The sequence below is a fragment of the Camellia sinensis genome, chromosome 7, assembly GCF_055761805.1.
Source record: "Camellia sinensis isolate YWXY chromosome 7, ASM5576180v1, whole genome shotgun sequence".
Classification (NCBI taxonomy): domain Eukaryota; kingdom Viridiplantae; phylum Streptophyta; class Magnoliopsida; order Ericales; family Theaceae; genus Camellia; species Camellia sinensis.
Window position 1 is genome coordinate 172,518,721 of NC_138967.1, and position 21,036 is coordinate 172,539,756.

The following is a 21,036-nucleotide window of genomic DNA, read 5'->3' on the forward strand; positions in this document are numbered from 1 at the left end:
TCTTGACGCCATCACCTCCGGACTTGTTTGGTTTGTATTGGAGAAACATGTTTTAAGATAAAAAATATGAAAATTTGTTTGGTTTGATTCTTTTTCAAAAGATGTTTTGAAAAATTATTTTGAGGGAGAGTTTTGAAAAAAGTGATTGATTTGATGTATATAAGAGAGAAATTTGTTTGGAAAATTTGTAAACCAAACAACTTTTAAAAAAAAAAATTGAAAAAATTTATTTAGTTTGATTACTTTTGAAAACTTATTTGTAGAGAATTTTTTTTTAAATTTTTTGAGAAACACAAACCAAACAACATAACTCCACCATTTTGGGTTTTTTGCTATTTAAGATTGCCCATTATGTGTTTGTAATTAGATGGCTGAAACCAAAAATGGCTCAAGAAGAACATAACCACAGGTGTAGCAATAGTAGCAGTGGTGGTGGTGGAAACAGATCTTCAAAAAAGTTGAAGCAAAAAAAAGTCCCACAAAGAGGACTAGGTGTTGCTCAGCTTGAGGAGATTAGATTAGAGGAACAACAAAAGAAAGATGTTCTTTTACTATCCAATTCACTTCTATCACCAATTAATTCTTCATGTTTAGCAGTTCAATCTCAACGTACTTCCAATTTTTGGCATAACCCTTCGCAAACCGATCTTTCTTCGCCAAATTTGATATTTAGACCGGCCCCTTCGATCCCCAACATTGATGTTTTGCATCCGAATTACGTACCATTGTCGAAACCATCAAATGTTTCGGGTTTGGGGCAGGGTAATTGGCCTCAGTTGTGGAATGTTTTGGGTTTCCGTCTAATTTGAATTTACCCTAAGAATCTAACCCCATTTGGCCTCCCCCTAATATAACACAGAGGACACTGCAATTCCAGCAGCCACCTTCTTCTTCATCAATGGTTAGCAATATTAATGAGTCAATGTTTTTTTAATGTGTTCTTAATGGGTTTTTCATGATTTGGAATTTGAATTTTGGGGTTTGTGAGAATTGAAGAAGGACTAATTGAATTTGTGAAAATTGTAGGTGAATGTCTCATCAGGTACTTCATCATCATCTGAGATCAATTATCATCAGATGGAGCCCCCTTCAAACCAAAGCTTTTATGGCAACAACTACACACCTTTGTGGCATGAGGAAGAGAAGGTAATGCTCAACTTCCTTTCATTTTCTCAGCCTGTATGCCGCAATTTTTCCTGCGCATGGTTGAGATTCACTAGAGCAAGTTCTATTTATTAAGGTGACTCTGTTAAAATCATAATTTCTGTAGTTTACAATTTGGTAGATGTTTTATTTGAAAGAGCTAGAATTTGTTTTTCTCATCAAAATCAAGACATTGGAAATATGGATCTTTTATATGTTCCTTTTTTATTTTTTATCTTCTCATGTTATAAGTAAAAACTCATACGAAAACAATTGAATTGATAGGATTTATATGTAGAAATTTTATATAGAATGATTGGACCTATTTACGTCCATTCATTGGAAAACAAAAGGTTGATTGATAATTCTCTTTGTCACATTATTCTGTATAATAATTCTATAAGCTTGCCGTTTTCTTTATTCTAGTATGGGATTCTTACATATTTCAATTCTATTATTTTTCTTAATGACATTTAATGGAAATTGCTTCACCAATATTTATGGGTTTTTTTTATTAGTATTTATTTTATATAATGTAATTTAGATGGTTGGAATGAAGAGGCCATATCCTTTCCCTCCAGACAATCCACCAGGCCCCTCTTTCCCTTGCAAATTTCCACCCATCTTTGTTCCTCCCATCACTAGATCAGATGAATCAGCTTCATGTGGCAATGGAGGCACGGTTAATATCGAACCCAACAATCCAATTTTCAGGTCAGCTTTCTTTTGATGATTTGTTATATATACAAAATGTGGTTGTAGTTGTGTTATTCTTGTATACTGACATTGAATTAGCATCCTATTTAGAGAAGGCCCTTCGAGCTCAACAGTCTTGTGTGAGCTGAATCCAAAGAAAGTGGTAAAAGAGAATGGCAATTTAAATGGAGATTTTCTCACGTTGGCTTCTCCTCCAACAGCTTTGCCCCAATCTAGTTCAAAGTATAAGCACCCTTCATTGTATCAAACCCCATATACCAGAGAATTATCAGAACTTCAATTTCTACCACATCAGGTGAGATTAAACAACAAAAATCCATTATCAATTTTTTGGATTCCTGACTTCATTCCAATCGCATCATCTAATAGTTCGCTTGCATTATATTTTTCAGGGAAGTGCTGAAGACCCAATTCACCATCCTGGGCCCCAAAAACAGCCTTTGTACTGCTTCTTTCCTCCGGCAAAGGCATGGATTGACCAAGCAACAACCACCGTTAGCGGCTGCAATGGTGAGGTTGGTGAAAAACTTGACCTCCATCTGAAGTTGTAGGAGGGTTAGTTCATTTCTTCATGTTTTGGCAGGCCAAGTTGTTTTCCTCCAAGAATGATTGTTTGTGATGTTTTGGCAGGCTGTAGCTTTTTCTCTCAAACATGCTAGGATGCGGGTTTTTTCTTTTATATTCTTTTTCATCTAGTGTTTTTTTTTTATGGGTAAAAGTAGAGATATGAATGTGGATATCGCATTATGTAAGCATGAAGCATGAAGATGACAGTGAGGAGAGATGCAATTGACTTGTTTTTATTTTGCGAGTTACAAATTTAATGTGAGGAAGTTTGGTTGCAAAGAGATAATGTTGTAGATACTGATTTGTGCACACTCTTGTGCACAAAATGATGTTGTCATGACAGTAAACTGATTTAGCTCCCAAGATGTGTTGACAACGCATATATTAGGGACACATAGGTTGTAAATGAATCGAGTTTAGTAGTAGCTTCTTGTTCAACATGGCTTGAAAACTTAATAAATTTCAAAATGTGTTCAATTCTTTCAAGTTAATCTTAAATGAGTTTTAATTGAACTTATTGCGAGCCAACTTAGACAGCTTGATTTTTTATAATGCATATGATTGAGACGAGTCGAGTAGCAAATTTTTTAAACTTAACTTAGGAATTCACCACAAGTTTTAAAATGTGTTTAAATTTGATTGACTTGTTTACATAAGTTAATTTCTAACAAACATTTAACAAGTCAAGATCAAGTAACTTGTATGCTGTCTTGTAACCATAACCACACAACATTCTATGCACAATTTATGTAAAAATTATGTGTCTGTTGCATTGTTGGTTGTGCAATAGTTGGGTTGTTAGGTTTGCTGTTTCATTTTGTTTGGTTGGTGGATGAGTCAAGCACACCCTTTGATTGGTAAAAAGTTTTTGCATGTGGATTTTGGGAATCTGATCACACTAGCAGATGAGTGATGAGAGCTATGGCTTACTGTGAGAGATTTGTTTGATAGGGGAAGGATACCATGCTTACATCTTGAATTGCTGGATCCCTATAAGGATTTGGATAATAAACTGTTATATAAATTTTATAATATTTTCAATTTTTTTTGGTTAATTAATGTGTCATACACTAACAAAACATTGATACTTGAAACAGGATTCACAATAATAATATTGTAAATGTCACACTAATTAATAAAAAAAATACAAAATTTATTTGTATAACATTACTCTTTAGATATATATATATATATATATATATTTGGGTGCTAATATCAACAAAATTTATGTTGGTGGAATGAGAATTATTTTTAAATTTCTTACTTTTATCATATAATGGTTCAGCTTTCTCTTCATTTATTGAGTTGTCCAACGACTGACATGGGCTACTCGAATCCATGATACTTAGAGGTGATTTAGCCACAACTTCAGAGCATTTCCATCAAATCTTATGTCATAATTTACCATGTAATATTTAATATTTAAAAAAAAAATTGTCATTTATCTAAGTAGTATTTCGCATTGCCCTATGTATGCCATATTTAACATTAGCAAGGTGTCAATTATTTATTTATTTGATTTTTTTTCTTTGTTTATGTAGGACCCATATTAAGAGGTTTTGTCAAAATATGTATTTATAAAAATAAAAAACAAACAAATTGAAGTAAAAAAGAAATTTGCTTATTGACTAGTGTTTATTTTTAGAACTGTCAAATTACTACTCCTTCAAGTTTTTCTTTAAAAAAAAAATCTTAATTCTTTTAACTTGAAAATAAAATATGTTCATATTGTTTTTTTTGGAAGCCATTATTACTGATTGAAGAGCTCCACAAAGAAAAAAAAAATAAAAACAAAAAAACCAAGGATTTGGCTTAAGAAATTCAATTTACCTTCTCTTTTTTTTTTTCTCTCTCAATCACACATGTTGTGTTTAGTTGAAGGGTTTGATGAGGGATTTAGAGAGAGGGGGGGGATGAAATATAATTATATTTCACACTTTTTCTATTTTCCTTTTTAAATCCCTATACAAATTCATGAACCAACCACACACAGCCTTAAGAAATCAGGTCTTGGTTCATAAGCTGTTAACATAACTCAATTCATAATCAAAATATCCAATTAAAATTCAACAGAGACACAAGTAACATACAGACTACAATATCAAGCTTGCACGCAAATGATACACAAGATGGAATGCAACATCATCATGGCTTTCTATATATCCCGAAAAATAGCCATGCCATAGTTCTCAGATTTACAAACTAACCAAAAAAAAAAAAGAAAGGGTAAGAAACCGCGATTGATTAGTCAATCACCAGAAAGAACCAACCTCTATGAATCCCTCTATGACCAGCCAAGAACATAGTCAAGAACATACACGAGTGCCAGGGAGAACGGATAGAGGAAGAAGGCCACTAAAGCGGTCCAAAGAGGGAAGGTGGTTCGGACGCTAGCAAATGCACCCATCACGAGGCAAACAACTAGAATAACCAGAACTTCCGCTGAGAAGTCCCATGTCAATCCTCGGACATAAACCAGAGCTAAGAAAACTGACAAGCAAAGGACGTTGTTCATGGTTACTGCCCCATATAACTACAACAGAAAAAACTCAGGTCAGGGTATTCAACAACTTCAATTAAATTTATAAAAAATAATTCATTTTTATCTATATCTATCATTCACTTCCAATAAATCATCTAATTTAAACTCTTAAATCAAAAACACAAAACAATTAAGATATATTTATACAATTGTTTCAATTTAAAACAAATACTAAATATATGAATTTTCAATTGTTTTCAAAGAGTCACACAACTTCAACCTAGTTTTGATGAAGCTTGAAGGCAGTTTTTCTCAATTTCAATATCTTAGTTTAACATAAGCCACATTTACCAAATGAGCTATCTTTCGGGTTTTTCCATTTTATTTTATATGAAAGTAGCTTTTTTGGTTTTCATATGAGGGTACACTATTACTACTTTATCAAAAAAAAAAAAAAACTAAGAAAATGAAATGTATAGACTGGGTGCAATTTGGATGTGTCCCACACCACCCAACTTCAAATTTATTTCATTTACTTCACTTTCTAGACACTTTTTCTAGATACGTAGTGGTTCTGATGGGGGTATTGCATCCAGAATTAAAAGAGATTGTGAGTATGTTGTGGGTGGGTGTGCAAAGTTTGAAGTGAGTGAGTTTGTTGTTTAAGATTTTCGGTATAGATATTCAAAATATGTAAACTTGGGTGTTCAAATTCTAAGGAGTAGGCTATTACATATATATACACAAATAAAAACATAGTCACAGCATTCAATTGAATACCCCTCCCCTAATGTACTGCTGCCACTGATGGAATACAAATAAAAAAGGGAAAACAAACCTCGGAAAATGTTAATGAGGCTGATCTCATCCTTTTCCGGCTAGCAAAGATAATAGCCGATACTGCCTCACTAGAGTTAGTAGCCAAAGGCAGCGCAATAAATGAGATGAAGAAAGATGGAATGCTTGTGGCATCGGAGAAATTATCAACAGCATCTACCAAAGGATCAGCAAATGCAGCTGCGATGACAGTCCCCACCACCAACATTAACACTGCTTTAAGAGAGGTCCACTTGGGATTTTCAACACCCTCTACGACTTCGTCACTTTGATCCACACCTTGATCCCCACTTTGATCCCCCAAAAGATAGTGTTCTCTCTTTGTTTGCTGTAAATGCATGAACATTAATGATATCATAATCCGAGAGCAGTACTAAAAGCTAGAGAAATTCAACATGGCATGAAATACCTTGTGGAAGTCATCAAGATATTTCATCGTGGCAGGACTAGCCTCACGAGAAGGAGCTCCAGCCTGCTTCGCCTCGTCAAGCCATTTTGAGATTCCATTGTTGAACTCGAGCAAATCAATTTTATAATCATTAGAAGTATCAAAAGCATTCATCACTTTCTTCACAGCATCATCCTCAGTCAAGTTAATCTGATCAAAGTTAATCTCATCAATCTGCATCCCTACGATCAAAGCTTTTAATTCAGGTTCTGAAATAAATCCATCCTTATCCCCGTCAATTGTGTGAAATAGCCTGCCAAAAATCCATTTAAGAGTCAGAAAATATGCGAGTTCAAGTCTAAAATTTGTGAGTCTGCAATCAGAATCTTCAGTGGGAAGTATAAAAGAAAACCAACTTTTCTACAATTTCAGTATTAAGATCGCCATTGTCCTTGATGAACCTTCCCAGTGCACGCATCTTTAGATATTTCAGAAACCCCAATATTACATGCTTATCCTTCACATAAGCAAGTCTTCTCCTCTGGATCCATGGCTGAAAAACCTATATATAGAGAAGGAAAGTTAAAGCACAGATAGGGAAATCCCTAACAATTCAATTAACAGGGAAGAAATTTAACCAGCTAACTACAAGAAGGGATGGAACCCACTATTCAACACGACAAATAAGAGTTCACCATACCTTGGCGATTAAAGTTCAGGTGACAGGTGAGATAATATGGCCTCTGATAACAAGGTTTCCACTATTTCGGAAGAGGAAAGCGGGGAATTAAAACACCAAATGTAATCTATACACTTTCTGATGACTTAATTAACAAGAGGTTTTGCTCGCAACCAAGACAAGGGAGAGGCAAAAAACAAGGCATTAGCATTACCCAACATTACATTTTCTTGATGAAGTATGGAAGGCAGCGTTACATGTGACTCTTCAATTCTCCTTGTTGGATTCGCGTTATGACAAGGGTAAGAGTATGAAATATGTATCCATCACCCTACCCAAATTAGGTACTTAGATCCTCTAAATTTTAAACAATGTTTGGAGAAGAAAAAACTTGAATTTGATAGTAACGAAATAAGGAAATGGCTTCTCCTCAACTGGACCAGTTCACACCCAATACTCATTTCTGAGTCCATGTAATAGCTATAACATGTTTACATTATTTAGTGCTGTTGTATTCTTGTATTGTTCAAATTTGTTCATGATATATGTACACAATAAAGTCAAACATACTTGCAATATTTATGTTTCAGACATGAGTTGAACAAATAAATGCATTAACCTAACTTTTTTGTATCCATGTATTGTTTCAATTTATTCATGACAAAATAAATAAATGAACAAAAATACTGAGCATACTGCATAGAGCAGAAAGATCAATGCTGCATAGAAAATATATTTTACCTGATAAAGACAATATGAAATCAGCATACAGACAGAGACAATAAGTGCAATCAAGACTGCCAAGTGTCTTCCTGAAGTTGAATTCATAAATTGTGGTATCTGGACAACAAGAAATGGTATTACAGATATAGCCATGATCGTTGCAGCATAGCTAGTCCAGATGTCAGTAGTGACAGCAGAACCTGCAAAGATGAGAGTAACTTATGTGGATTATGTAATCCATCAAGAATCATTGGTCAAGCATTCTATACTTAAATATTTTCTAACTGGGATGGCAACAATCCAAGAAAATAAACAAGGCTATGAGGCGTAGGAAGTTAAACATGCATTTGATTATCAGTGATACTCTTATCACAATAGAAAGTACTACGATTATGGCATCCAACTGTGAACTGTCACCTAAATAAAATCAAAATAAAAAGCAAACACCTAGAAGCACAAAAATTTATTTATTTTTTGGATACGTGGAAAATGACAAGTATGATGATGATATGAAAAAAATCATAATTTATGTATTCATGTGCCATAACCTCACTTTAGGTGTGCCAACATCACCCATGTTTTTTTGGCTGCCGCAAGAGAGAGAGAGAGAGAGAGAGAGAGAGAGAGGCAATTCGAAGTCAGAAATAATAGTTTTTCTTCAAACAATACATGATTTTTGTGCATAGGAAAACAAAAAAATGAGTAAGAAAGTCCATGGACATACCAGTTAAGCTAAATTTCTTTGTATCTTTTCCATCTATTGCAATTGAATCGTGCAGGTCACACTTGCCGACAATAACACAAGTTCCCCATATTACAGTTAGAAGCATGACTGTAGACCCAGCTAGCAAGCCCATTCCAACTGAGACCTGACTTTGAGCTGTTTCTGTAGTTCCAGAGAGTCCAGATACTGTAGAAAAACAATGGATTGAAATGGAAGCATTATAGAGACCAATCATAAAGCATATAATGTATATTGGATTTAATCAAAGAAACTTTGAAGCAGAAAAGACACAATTCAATGCAGGCCTTACTGAAAACATGAACTTTACTTGACATTGCATAATCAACTGGTCAGTCCAAACTACAATCAGCCTGAGGAAAACATTGGACATGAAGACTATATGCACGCTTGACATTTTTTCTTCATTTTTAATTTGGAGACAACATGCAAGACATTGGTAAACAATTCATAGAAAAACCAAGAAGTCAAACTAATGCTCCAGAAAGTTTCCTCTTTGAATACTCTTAGATTGATTACTCCCTCTAGCATCTCAGGGGAAAAAACATGCAATTATGCATTCATGTTTTATAATCCCATATTGTGTGTGATACCATACCAGTAGAACATAATAAGGCTCACCATTTGTAAAAGATACACCAGCTGTATATCTAACATAGTCATCAACATCATCTACTCCCTGCATCCTCGATCTAGATTTTCCCTTCCACGGTATTCTCATGCACATAACTAATTTAAAGTTCACAAACTAGCTTTATTAGCTAATTGAAACCTCTTATATTCTAATGCTGGGCTTTATTTCATCCATCAAAAGAAAATTAGTTACAAAAAGTTTACCCGAAGGCCAAATTTTCTAAATTGGAGAGAATCATAAAACTTCCTCAACTAAATTGAGATATTGAAATACGTTATACAAGGCACATGAATAAGTTATGCATTTGAAGAAAAAGTAAGAAAAAAGTTTTGGTCAAGACTCAAACAAGATATTAAAGAAGACATTTGTTCCTAATACCACATTTATTTGCAATGAAGAAAAAAATCAATAAAATCTAAATTAAATTGTTTTTCATTGTGTATGCACCAAATATAACATTGCCTTCATATTAAATCCATGACAAGAAGAATAACGGCATGATTAAACAAAAAATACAAAGTTAAGTTTGAAGCGATAAACTCCTAATCAAGATCAATTGAACTTAAATTTTGAAGAATTATTAAGTTAAAAAATGAACATATATATATTCATACATTGAAGAGATACACAATTACCATTAGTAATTTTCTAAATCCTGTATCTCATAGCTTAAACAATTGTTAACAAGAGAACTGAAGCAATTATTTGCAACCAAATCAATATAATTACCAATTGACACCTCGAAAAATTGTAAGTTCTGTCACCCAAAAAAAAACATCATACTTTCCACAAACAAGTTGAAAAATAAAAAGAAGAATAAAACACAATTCAAATAAATTTTCATTTAGAAAACATCTCAATTTCACCATGCTAAACATCACCACTTGAAAGGTTTCTATAAAACCAAATGGCAAAACGAAATAAAGAACCTTTTTTTTTAACATGATCTAATTGCCATACCAAGACCTTCATGTCCATTCAATTGAGAAAAAGTCCGTGCTTCAATTTCCAGGAGTAATGCTATAAATCATACAAACAAAAAATTCTTTGGCTCATTGTGGACTTTTTACTTCAAAACAAAACACCATTGAACACATCATTCTTACAAAGTTTTTTGTATGAATAAAGTTTTTTAATTTTCAGATTTCTATATGCACAGGGCTCAAAAAAGGGAAGAAAAAAAAAATAAGCATGCAAGTCAACCCATACAACTATGAGGCAAGTTCAAGCTATATTCTTCAAAAATTGAAAACAAATCCGATTTGAATCACAACAAATTTAAAACAAGGTTCATGAATTTTCAATAAACGGCTGGTAAAATTTTAAATCTAAGATGAGGAACTTTCAACAGTAAAATAGAACACAAAAGCAAAACAACAAACACCATGTGTGCATAAAACTAGGGTTGGGCATAGGATTATTCGAACCGCCCAATTCGAACCGATCCGCATATAAGTGGACTTTTTTTGCAGACACAATGCGCAGATACGATTTGGAATATGACATTATTGCGGGTTGCGGATTTTACCCCCGGCAAGAACTGGTCCGCACTTTGACACTTTTTTTTTTTTTAAAAATTATAATGGAGTTTGCAAGTTTGGAAAAGTTTTTATTTTATTTAATGGGTTTGAATTAAATGAAATTTGACAACAATTTATTGTTATTTTATTATTACATTTTGAATGAATATAAAAGTTAATAAAGAATTACCATTAGTTGGGGAGTGAATGATTTTAATGATTTAGTTTAAGATTTTAAAAGATATCCTTGTCTTAATTTTATCATTTTATTTAAAATTTTAAGATTTTAAATGATTTATTTGTATTAAAAATTGATTTTGTTTTGTTTTTAATTTTAAAAATTCTAATTCATTAATTATTAATATTGAGCGGGTTCAATTTTTTTTAAACTACACATATGCGGGCGACCACAAATCGAACCGTCCAAAACCGAACCGGATCACCTACATAAAACTACTAAACAAGACAAATTAAAATTTATAACTAACTACATCCTCTTAGAATCCTCAAACTTATAGGTGAGCTCGGTTTTTATGTTTTCTTTTTTCAAAAAAAAAAAAACGTTTTTACGTTATTCAAGGAATTTCACATATATTTTTTTTTATTTTTCCGTTCATTTTCCAGGAAGCCAAACAGAGGCAAAAATGGAGATCGAAACGAAGACAAATAATAATACCGAGAATAAGCATGGCATCGGGAAGAGCGCCGAGAATGGGAAGGAAGAGGCCGCCGATGATACCGGGACCTAGAATCTTCAGCAAGAGTTCGCTGCCGCTGGAGAGGTAGGTGGCGGCGAGGAACATTAGGTAGCCATAGACGAGAATGAGGAAGACGTTTCCGAGTACGGTGGTGGTGCAGGGCAAGAAGCCGTAGGTCTGGTCGCACGAGTCAGATGAACGGAGCGGATTAAGGCGGAGGAGGAGCGGCGGAGCGTGGAAACCGTCGTGGACTCCATCGGAAACCAGATCGGATGATGAATTGTTGGTGATGAAGCGGCCGTAGGCGGTGGCGGAGAGGATGAGGAGACAGAGGAGGGTGAGAGGTGCGCTGTTACTTTTACTGTTAGCCATTCGTTATCTTCTTCAGTGTTGTGTTTCAAGAATAGATATCTGTCTATTCATGTTTCATTATTTGTGTTACCATACTATATTTCCCAATATTTATCCAGGGTAGTGCTATGTACACAACTTTCAAAGGTATCTTAATTGATGTGTTTGATTATCACAACCTGCCTCAATATTATGGAATTATTATAAGAATCCTAATTAAAAAAATTAAGATGTAAATAAATAATTCTTGAATCATAATTAAAATAATATAATAATTAATAATACAGCATAAAGATCATAATCAAAAATACATATTGCACACACTCTAAAATTTCTCATTTATCTACGTTATTCAAATCTAAAAGTTAAAATTTAATTTTTAAATCCAATAATATGTCAATCAATTAAAATATTTTTAAAAATGTTATATCTCATATTCATTAATTATTAATTGATTAACTTTATCATGTATTATTTAATTTAAAAAATCAACTTGTATTTTATTTTACTTTAAAAAAATATTTGAGATCTCCTTTAAGGATGGCCCTAAAGTGATCTTGGTCCTTTATTTATATATATATATATATATATATATATATATCTATATAATAAGGGGAGATAATTTTTGAAAATGTATACAAATGTGTGTGAGAGATACATTTAATTTAAACGGCTGAGCTGATTTGTTTTTATTCATTAAAGGCTGAGATGCTTTGTGAGATTTCTGCATTCCCGCCCAAAACAATCCCTCTCTCCCTCTCTCTGCAGCGTCCCACCCAAGGCTGAGATGATTTGTTTTTATTTGCACTTCTCTCTCTCTTCCTCTCCCTCCCCCTCCGTTCCACTGCCGCTCCGCTTCCACCGTGGCGCCGCCTCCGAACTCCACTAACAGCAACTCTTCATCTTTTCTCCCTCCCAGATCTCAGATCTTCACTCTCCTCCGATCTCCACGGACAACAACTCCTTCTGCATCTTGAACTCGGCTTGCAAGGTAAGATTTCTGCCTCTCCCCTTCTCTCTCTGTCGGGCTGTGTCTGCCTCTCCAGTCCTCCACATCTCTACCGCTTAATTCTGGGGATAATGAGTGAATGTTTAGTGAAGCACTGATTTGGAAGAGCAACACATCAGCCCTGACACACAGAAACACACAGAAAAACCCCTATATATATAATGCTACAATTTAGTCTAATTTAGTCGATAATATGACAGTAACGATACAGTGTGGGGATCATGGGCCTTAATCCAAATTGTATTCTATCTGGAGGTGATAGTTACCTCTGCAATTTTCTATCACTGTAGATTTATGCTTTTTGTTTTGGTAAACACCAAGACAAGGAGATGTAATTGCGAAATATGAGAAATCGAATTAAACCAGAGCTAATTTTATTGTGCAGTACACTGCTTTTGATCAGCTTAAACGGAGACTACTGAAGAGGCAGCTAAGCAAGAAAAGAGGTACAGAACCATCCTCGGAAGCTCTTTCTGCCTTTTCTGCTTTTGTGCTGGGTGCAGTCTCAAAGTGTATTGCCACCTGCTTAACATATCCGGCTATCAGGTGGATTTTCTATTCGGTTTTTATGAAAAATTGGTATATGAATTTGAATGAAAAATAGCATGCCCCCTTTATCTGTGTGTTTTTTTCATGGAAAAACTGATAACATTACGATATGAACTGCGGACAGGTGTAAGGTGACGATTCAGGCTAAATCAGATGAAGATGAGATCAAGGAAGATCAACCGAAAGCCCAAAAGACAGTCTCAGGTGCAATCCATACGATTTGGAAAAGGGAAGGGCTACTTGGTTTCTTCAAAGGATTACGGGCTCAGATTTTGAAGACTGTGCTAAGCTCGGCATTGCTTATGATGGTGAAGGAGAAGATCACAAAAACCACATGGGTTTTAATGTTAGCACTTCAAAGGTATCTGTCAATAACCAAGACCAGATTAAAGAACGCTTAAATGAACCACGATAAGAGGGATTCTATGCAACAATTCCTTATAAAGAAAGAGACTTCATTCAAGGTAATAATATCATAGATTTTAGAGCTTTGTAAGGCTTTCCAAAGGGCATGTAAAAATTATCGACATAAGAACAAACTGAGATATGGCAATATTTATGTCACATACATATTCTCCTCTTGACATTCCTTTAACACGTAACAGCACACGACTCTTCAAGATTGGAAAGAAAACTATGTCAGTTATTTAGTATATTTAAATTATCTTATGCTTAAACATCTTTAGGTTTTATTATGTAATAGTAAAACTTTAAAACTATTTATTACCTTAATTGGTGTTGCTATTATTTAGTATATTTGAGTTATTGAGTGTTGCTATTTAGTATATTATTGAGTATACTTAAGTTATTTAGTATATTTAAGTTATTAAGTGTTGCTATTTATTACCTTCTCTGACTCTGGAGAACTGCCTTCTCTGACTCTGGAGAACTGCACTGCACCTGTTGGATTTTTGAGTTGATTTTCGTAGAGGCTGGCTTGGGTTGCTTTAGTTTGGTATCGTAATTTCAATCTATGAACGAACAAGTTTTCCATCCAATTGAGAAAATAGTCGGCACATGGAAAGCTCCAGATTCCAGCATGTATAGATGGTCCTTTTTTTATGTTAGTTGTAATTTCAATCTATGAATGAACAATTTTCCCAAATTTTTTGATGGACCAAATTTAGAAGGAAAATTCTTTTCTACTAAAATTTTCATACAAATTCACTTAATTAGAATGATGTGGCAGTAATTTTTTTTTTTTGAAATTTAGAATCATCTTGGTGAGGTTTTTTTTAATAATTTGAGAATTCAACTATATCGTTCCGTATGTATTTTTTTATTTGTATATCATTACTCAATTTAAAAATGAAGTTGTAAGGATTGGAGTTAATTGTTAGGGATTTTGAAAGGAGATAACTGCTTTGGTGTCTAAAAGATTTTGGAATGTAGTGGAGATGTAGTGGAGATAGATCATGTGGCGGAACTGAATTCTTGGAATCAGTGGTGAACATCGATTAGATTGGGATTACACTACATAATAAGAAATATACATGTTACTTTAAGCCTAAACAGAGCCAGACTAGCATCAACCTAATTTAGTCATCCAAAATTTAGCAGAAAAGAATTATTAAATCCAAGTCCACCCGCTTAATATATATTAACTATTATCGTCAACCCACTAATTTAGTCACACTTTGAATAGATATTTATATTTGAGCCTAAAAAAATTATTATGCGTATTCTTTTATTTTCTAAACAAATAGAGTCATACATCAGAGAAAAAGAGATTAAACACAGAATAATTTATTGTATTAATAATTGTTTGGTCTTGAAATATTTGGTTTTTGTTAGGTTTTGCATTTATTAGAGGAAGAGGAGTCGTTGGTTTGCTATGAACTTGAGGACACAATGTTGGACATTCAACTGATGTTTTTGAAGGGAATCCTGATGAAGTGGTTGATAATTACAGTGGTAGAAAAGATGGGAGCAACAGAGAACCAGGTGTGAGAGAGTAATACATCAGCAAGTGAACATGAAATTAAGAATGCTTAGACCAGGATGAATCTTTTAGGTGTTGCAATAGACAATGAAGTCATGGAAATAAGGGATTCTTCCAACAGCTTATTTTAGGGTTTTGTTTACAGGTCATTTGTTCTCTCTATGAAGTTGAGGGCTTAGTTGAAGTGCTCTATTTCTATAAATTTTCTGAATTTGGATTCTGAATTTGGAGTTTATTTGGTGTATTTAGTTTCATGTCTTCATTTAGGAAACCGTCAGGTTTGGTATCAAGATCGCTGACATTTGTATGTGTATGAATTTTTTTATTCATGTCTTTGTTCAATTTCATGATTTTGCTGTGAAATTTGGCTCTCCTTTCCCAGATTTCTTTATTTCAGCCACAACCACATCATCGATGTACTGCTGTTCAAAGGTAATTTCATAACCGCCGAGTTTCATGATTTTGCTATTCGAATTTGGTACCGCTGTTCAATTTCATGATTTTGCTGTTTTGCTATTTTGGGGTTGGATTGTTTTACTATGAAGTTGAGGGCTTAGTTGAAATGCTCTGTTTCTATAAATTTTATGAATTTGGATTATGAATTTTGAGTTTATTTGGTGTATTGAGTTTTATGTCTTCATTTAGGAAACTATCGAGTTTGGTATCAAGATCGCTGACATTTGTTCATGTCTTTGTTCAATTTCATGATTTTGCTGTGAAATTTGGCTCTCATTTCCTAGATTTCTTTGTTCCAGCCACAATCACATCATCGTTGTACCGCTGCTCAAAGGTAATTTGATTTCTCTTTTTCTCCCTTTCTCCTTTTGAGTAATTGAGTAATTTAGGGGTTGTTTGGGGTATCCTAAATAAGTGCACTTTTTGTTTTTTTGGACTAAAAAATTGAGGTTGAAAATATGAATGTTTGGGTTAACTTTTTGACTTTTTATGAAAAAATGTGCAATAAAAAATCGTAAAAATTAATTTGTAGGGAAAAATTCGAATTGGGAGTTGTGCAGCCGTAATTGTTGACTTTTGGTGAATAGTGTTAACTTTTTAACTTTTTGAGTAACTTTTTGACTTTTTTATAAGTTCCCAAACTTGGCCTTAGTTCGCATGTTCGAGTTCGGTATCAAGTTCGTTGATTTTCTTTGTTCAATTTCATAATTTTGCAATTTGAAGTGTTGGTATAGGGTTTGTTGAATAGTGTAGTATGCTTAATACATATATGGCTGAAGATCATCTAGCATGTTTAACACACCATTGAGTGTTATTCTTTGTTACTTTTTAATCTAAATGTTATTCTCTGTTTTTTTTCTTTTTTTCATTACCAAGATGAGTTCAATTTGGTTGTTGATTTAGATTTTGTTATTTCTTCTTTTTCCTATTAGTTGGTGTGCTTTTTTATTTTTATTTTTATTTTTATTTTTTTTAAGTACATTAGTTAATGACATGGCTTTTTTTTTGCCCTTTGATTTGATGTCCAAATCTGAATTTAGGACTTATAAGTTCTATTTTTTTATTTTTTATTTTAATACTAATACAATTTGTTATTGAAGTGATGAACATGAGCATGAAGAGAAGCCTACAGATCACCACCACAGGTGGTGATGGTGTAGTTGGTGGTGGTGGTGGTTTGTTTGTGAAGAAGAGAAGGAGGCCAATAAAGTATGACTCAGATGGTAACTTGAGGCTATCATCTATATCACCACCACCACCAGGTTTTTCTTTCTCACCTCCTTTTCCATCATTATTTGCACCGTGCCTTCAGGCATGGGTAGACCACCTGGTTCTGGTAACTGCCAGCTGCTTGAGATGAATAGGTGAGTTCATCAAATCAATCCTTTAAATCAACCTTTTCCCTTGCTGCAATTCAAGACTTCCTTCATCAAACACATTGAAAACAGTAGGTATGGTTTAACTTGATTTTTATTTTTTTGAAGTACATTAGATAGTGTGATTTTTATTTTTTTAAAGTACATTAGTTAGTGTTATTGCACATGGTTAAATCGGAAGGGAAGTGTTTATTCATTCTTTTCATGGGTTTTAGGTTCATTGAAGCGTATGTTGAAATAATTCGACAACCTTATGTATGGGGTGGAGAGCCTGAGTTGCTGATGGCATCCTATGTTCTCAAGTGAGTTCTATTCACTGTTTCAGTGAAGCATTTATGTTGTTAGTATGAAGCAATTTATGTGCAAAAAACAATATCATAGTGTTCATCAAAGTGTTTTTGCATATTGCCTCATATACAATGGTATTTGTCTATTTATTAGTTTGACAGAATGGTTTGTTTCTGGAAAGTTATATTTGACACTGTTAGTTGAATTGGATGGGCATACATAGGGACATGTGAATGTGGGATTTTTGGGTTTTTTTCCGTTGGTTTATCTAAATACAAATTTACCTCTTATGGTTTGTGAGATTTTGTTCGTTCTTGGGTTTGAATCACACTTCAAATTTTTAAGTGGTTTTGTTTTAACTGTTATGATGCTGAAAATTATGGTTCTGTCTTAACTGTTATGATGCTGAAAATTATCTCTGATGGTAGCTCCGTTTTGGTGCAAGTATGTCATATTCTGCCATTGATTAAACTCTGAGTTATTAGTTCATAATTGGTGGCTTGCTGCAACTGAAAATGCTATTTGGTGTAAGTATGTCATATTCTGCCATTGATTAAATTCTGGGAACTCTTTGAGCTACATTATTATTAAAGCATGACGGTTTTTGAAAATATTTGGCATGCTTTTATTATTTATGTTAAAACCCAAACTTCAATTGTTCTTTCAAGTTTAATGCCCTACAACTCAGCAGGATTATATTACCCATCTATTGTTCTTTCAAGTTCAATGCTCTTTTTCCATTGTTGATTATGAAAACTTACAGGGCACTTAATTGCATTTGTTGATTATGCTCTTTTTTCACATGTACTGAATCAAGTAAGTTTTTATTTCTTCTGTTGGCACACTTGGGCTCCAACCAATTGAAGTTTCTTCCTAATTTTTAAGAAAGGAAAGGTGAACACGGGTTGTTTTGTCTGACCTCCCATTTGACTGTTTAAGCTTTATATATATAATCCAACCCCCAGTTGATAGACTGGAAGAAACAGTATGAATTAGGCTTGATGATTATATTTTATGCTGTTTGATTATTGCATTGAAGTGCATGACTGGTTTGACTTTTATCTTGCAGTATTTACCATTATATAATTTTGAAACTTGAAACACATTTTTGGCTTCTTTTGCTAAGTCCTTAAACCCAACATTTTTGGCTTCTTTGGCTAAATCCTCTAACCCAACTTTCCAAACATAGGCTACATAATTTATATTAGATCTGCAGCTCTTTTCCAATAAGTTTGCCTTATTGTACTTAGTGCTTAATACATGCACTATTTTTGATCCATTATTTGTAGATCTCCATGATGGATTAATGAAGAAATTAATTATTGTAAACAAAGGTAGTGCCACAAAATTTTAGTAATTCAGTAAAGGGGAAATTGCACCAATGATAGCTATTCACCAATGATAGTATCATAAATTATTCAAATTTGTAAAAAAATATAAGAGGAGAAATCTCAATCATTACTTTTTACTTTATTCAATTGTCAGTTTGGTAGTACAAGGAGTTAATGGGACCAAATGAGTGGCGGAGTAATTTATGGCTGAAGACCATGGAGTTTTCAATATTAGGTTTGTTTGTATCTTCCATTGATCGCAACCAAGCGGACGTGAAAGGTGGGCCGTTACTGTTACTGTTAGCCATTCGTAATCTTCTTCAGTGTCGTGTTTCAAGAATAGATATCTATCTCATTCATGTTTCATTATTTGAGTTAGCATAGTATATTTCTCAATATTTATTCAAGGTAGTGCGATGTACCCAATTTTCAAAGGTATCCTATCTAATTTATGGATTTGATTATCATAAATCACATGTCTCAATATTATGATATTATTATAAGAGCCATAATTTAAAAAAAATTAAGATAACTAAATAATTTTTGAATTATTATTAAAATGATATAATAACTAATAATATAATAGATAATAACTAAAGTTATAAAGATCATAATCAAAAATACATATAAATAAAGATCATAATCAAAAATACAAAGATCATATTATACGCATCCTAGAATTTATTAAAATAATATAAATAAAGACCATAACTCGCATTTGTATATTAAAAAAAATAAATATATAAGTATTAAACTAAATATAAATGTGAGTTGAAGAAAGATTTATCGATATCCGATTAATTTAATTTTTTACACGTATGTTCTACTTAATATTATTTAAAAATTGAACAGTTTAAATTATTAAAATAAAATCCAAAATAATTTTCATGAGCCGCACAACAGTGACTCCGACTCCATTAAAATAAGGGATGGGTTTTCTTTCAATCCAAAACATGAATTGAAAAGTGTTGTCTTAGTTCGTTGAGTATCATTATAGATCTCATTTTAATGATTCGAATAATTCATTTTATAAAGTATTTTGTGTATATTATCCATACACAAATTAAGTCAATCACATAATCATAATATGTTTAATTTGTTGTAGTTGTATCCCAAAAAATAAATAACAAATGTGTTTTTATAAATATAAATTTTTTTTTTGAATAACAAAACATGATAAATTGAATATGCTACTATCATCGAATCGATATAATTTTTTTGTGAATGATATGAATGATATATATGAAAAATCTTGCAAATAAATGGTTGAGATTATTAACTTTGAATTCTTTAAATTTGATTCACACTATCTTTGAAATAACTTACCAAATAAAATTTTAAAATTGATAATACTTTAATTTTATAATTATTAGTCTCTTTTTTTCTTTTTCTTTTTTTTTTTTTTTTTTGTTACCACATGGCAATTTGGGAAGTTGGTAAAAAGCCAATTTTTTTTCTTTTTACCAACTTCTTCTAAAAAAGTCAATTTTTTTGCCAAAAAGTCAAAAAGTTAAAAAATTAATTTTTTATCGACTTCCCAAAACACTTCAAGATGTTACACAACTATTAAGTCAAATGCTCTGATTTGCTAATTATTAGTCTAATCAATAAGTGTACTTTTTTTATGAAAAACACTATGGTACACACTCTTCAAATAGTAAACCATACGCACCCCATAATTAAAGAAGAAAATGACATAATTTCATATTTTTTGAGTCATGACTATAAAAAAAAAATTGTCATAACTAAACATAACATGAGATATAACTAAAGATTTTATGAGTCATAACTAAAATAATATCATAATTAAAGAAGAAAATGACATCATAATTAAAGAAAAAAATGACATAATAAGAGGTGCATATGGTACACCCTTAAAAAGGAAGTGTATATTAAAATTTTCTTTTTTTATTAATAATTTAAAGGACAACATAAAATTTATCATGATAGAAGCAAATGCATTCACTAATATTGAAAATATGATAATAAAAAAAAAATTATTTTAAAAGATAAAAATGGTTAAAAAGCATTCAAAATGTATAAAAATATTTTGAATTTATTGATGGATATGTCCTGATCTATTTATTTTTCGTCTTAGTATTTTATACCATAAAAATTTATTGATAAATAATATAAAATATTCTTTCAAGTAACACTTTAATTTTTCTTTTCCCATAGCTGCCTATGCTGCGCCCGCCAAGTTTTTTTTTTTTTTTTTTTTTTTTTGGGTCGGTTAATAACAACGATTTTTATAGGAAAATGTGTACCTCTGAAAAAAAAAAAAAAAAAAAAAAAAAAGTATGGCTTCTGTCCAGTCCGGGATCAGATTGGAATGTGCTGTGGGGTCCATGGGGGCCCACCACGGGTCCCGTTTTGATAATCTGAACCGTTGAATGTGTAGAACTCGTCGAGTACTATATAGTTATAAAAAATCACGTTGATCGGATATTGATAGCTATATGATCAAATCAGTTTCATATTAAAAAAATTGGACGGTGAACAAATTAACGATTGACAAAAAATATTTTGATCACATAGCTATCGATATCCGATCAACGTGATTTTTTACAGACATATAGTACTCGACGATTTCTACACATTCAA

The 21,036-nt window shown here is 32.6% G+C and overlaps 2 protein-coding genes and 2 long non-coding RNA genes across 5 annotated transcripts; 3 read left to right on the forward strand and 1 right to left on the reverse strand.

Moving 5' to 3' along the window:
* The first annotated feature begins 356 nt into the window (after positions 1-356).
* On the forward strand, positions 357-2,913 carry LOC114271442 (uncharacterized). Its single transcript, XM_028213063.2, has 4 exons — positions 357-1,146; positions 1,688-1,857; positions 1,951-2,155; positions 2,253-2,913. Exons 1-4 carry the CDS (start codon positions 1,078-1,080, stop codon positions 2,409-2,411), a joined length of 603 nt encoding a protein of 200 aa, XP_028068864.2. The 5' UTR covers positions 357-1,077; the 3' UTR covers positions 2,412-2,913.
* A 1,524-nt stretch (positions 2,914-4,437) lies between these two features.
* LOC114271422 (sodium/calcium exchanger NCL) lies at positions 4,438-11,686 on the reverse strand. Of its 2 annotated transcripts, none has more exons than XM_028213053.2 (7): positions 11,109-11,686; positions 8,261-8,446; positions 7,555-7,736; positions 6,551-6,696; positions 6,156-6,447; positions 5,748-6,074; positions 4,438-4,960 (listed from the first exon to the last, which is right to left on the reverse strand). In XM_028213053.2, the coding sequence occupies exons 1-7, from the start codon at positions 11,500-11,502 to the stop codon at positions 4,712-4,714; spliced, it is 1,776 nt and encodes a 591-aa protein (XP_028068854.2). In that variant the 5' UTR covers positions 11,503-11,686; the 3' UTR covers positions 4,438-4,711. The 2 variants fall into 2 exon arrangements, with proteins under 2 accessions (XP_028068854.2, XP_082735919.1); XM_082879793.1 differs by lacking the exon at positions 11,109-11,686 and adding an exon at positions 8,900-10,337.
* On the forward strand, positions 10,841-11,659 carry LOC145795447 (uncharacterized). The gene is made up of 2 exons (XR_014336409.1): positions 10,841-10,950; positions 11,057-11,659. It is a non-coding gene; the product is annotated as an uncharacterized LOC145795447 (long non-coding RNA).
* Positions 11,687-12,878: 1,192 nt separating the features above from the next.
* Positions 12,879-13,786, forward strand: LOC145795448 (uncharacterized). The gene is made up of 2 exons (XR_014336410.1): positions 12,879-13,036; positions 13,164-13,786. It is a non-coding gene; the product is annotated as an uncharacterized LOC145795448 (long non-coding RNA).
* The last annotated feature ends 7,250 nt before the right edge of the window (positions 13,787-21,036 follow it).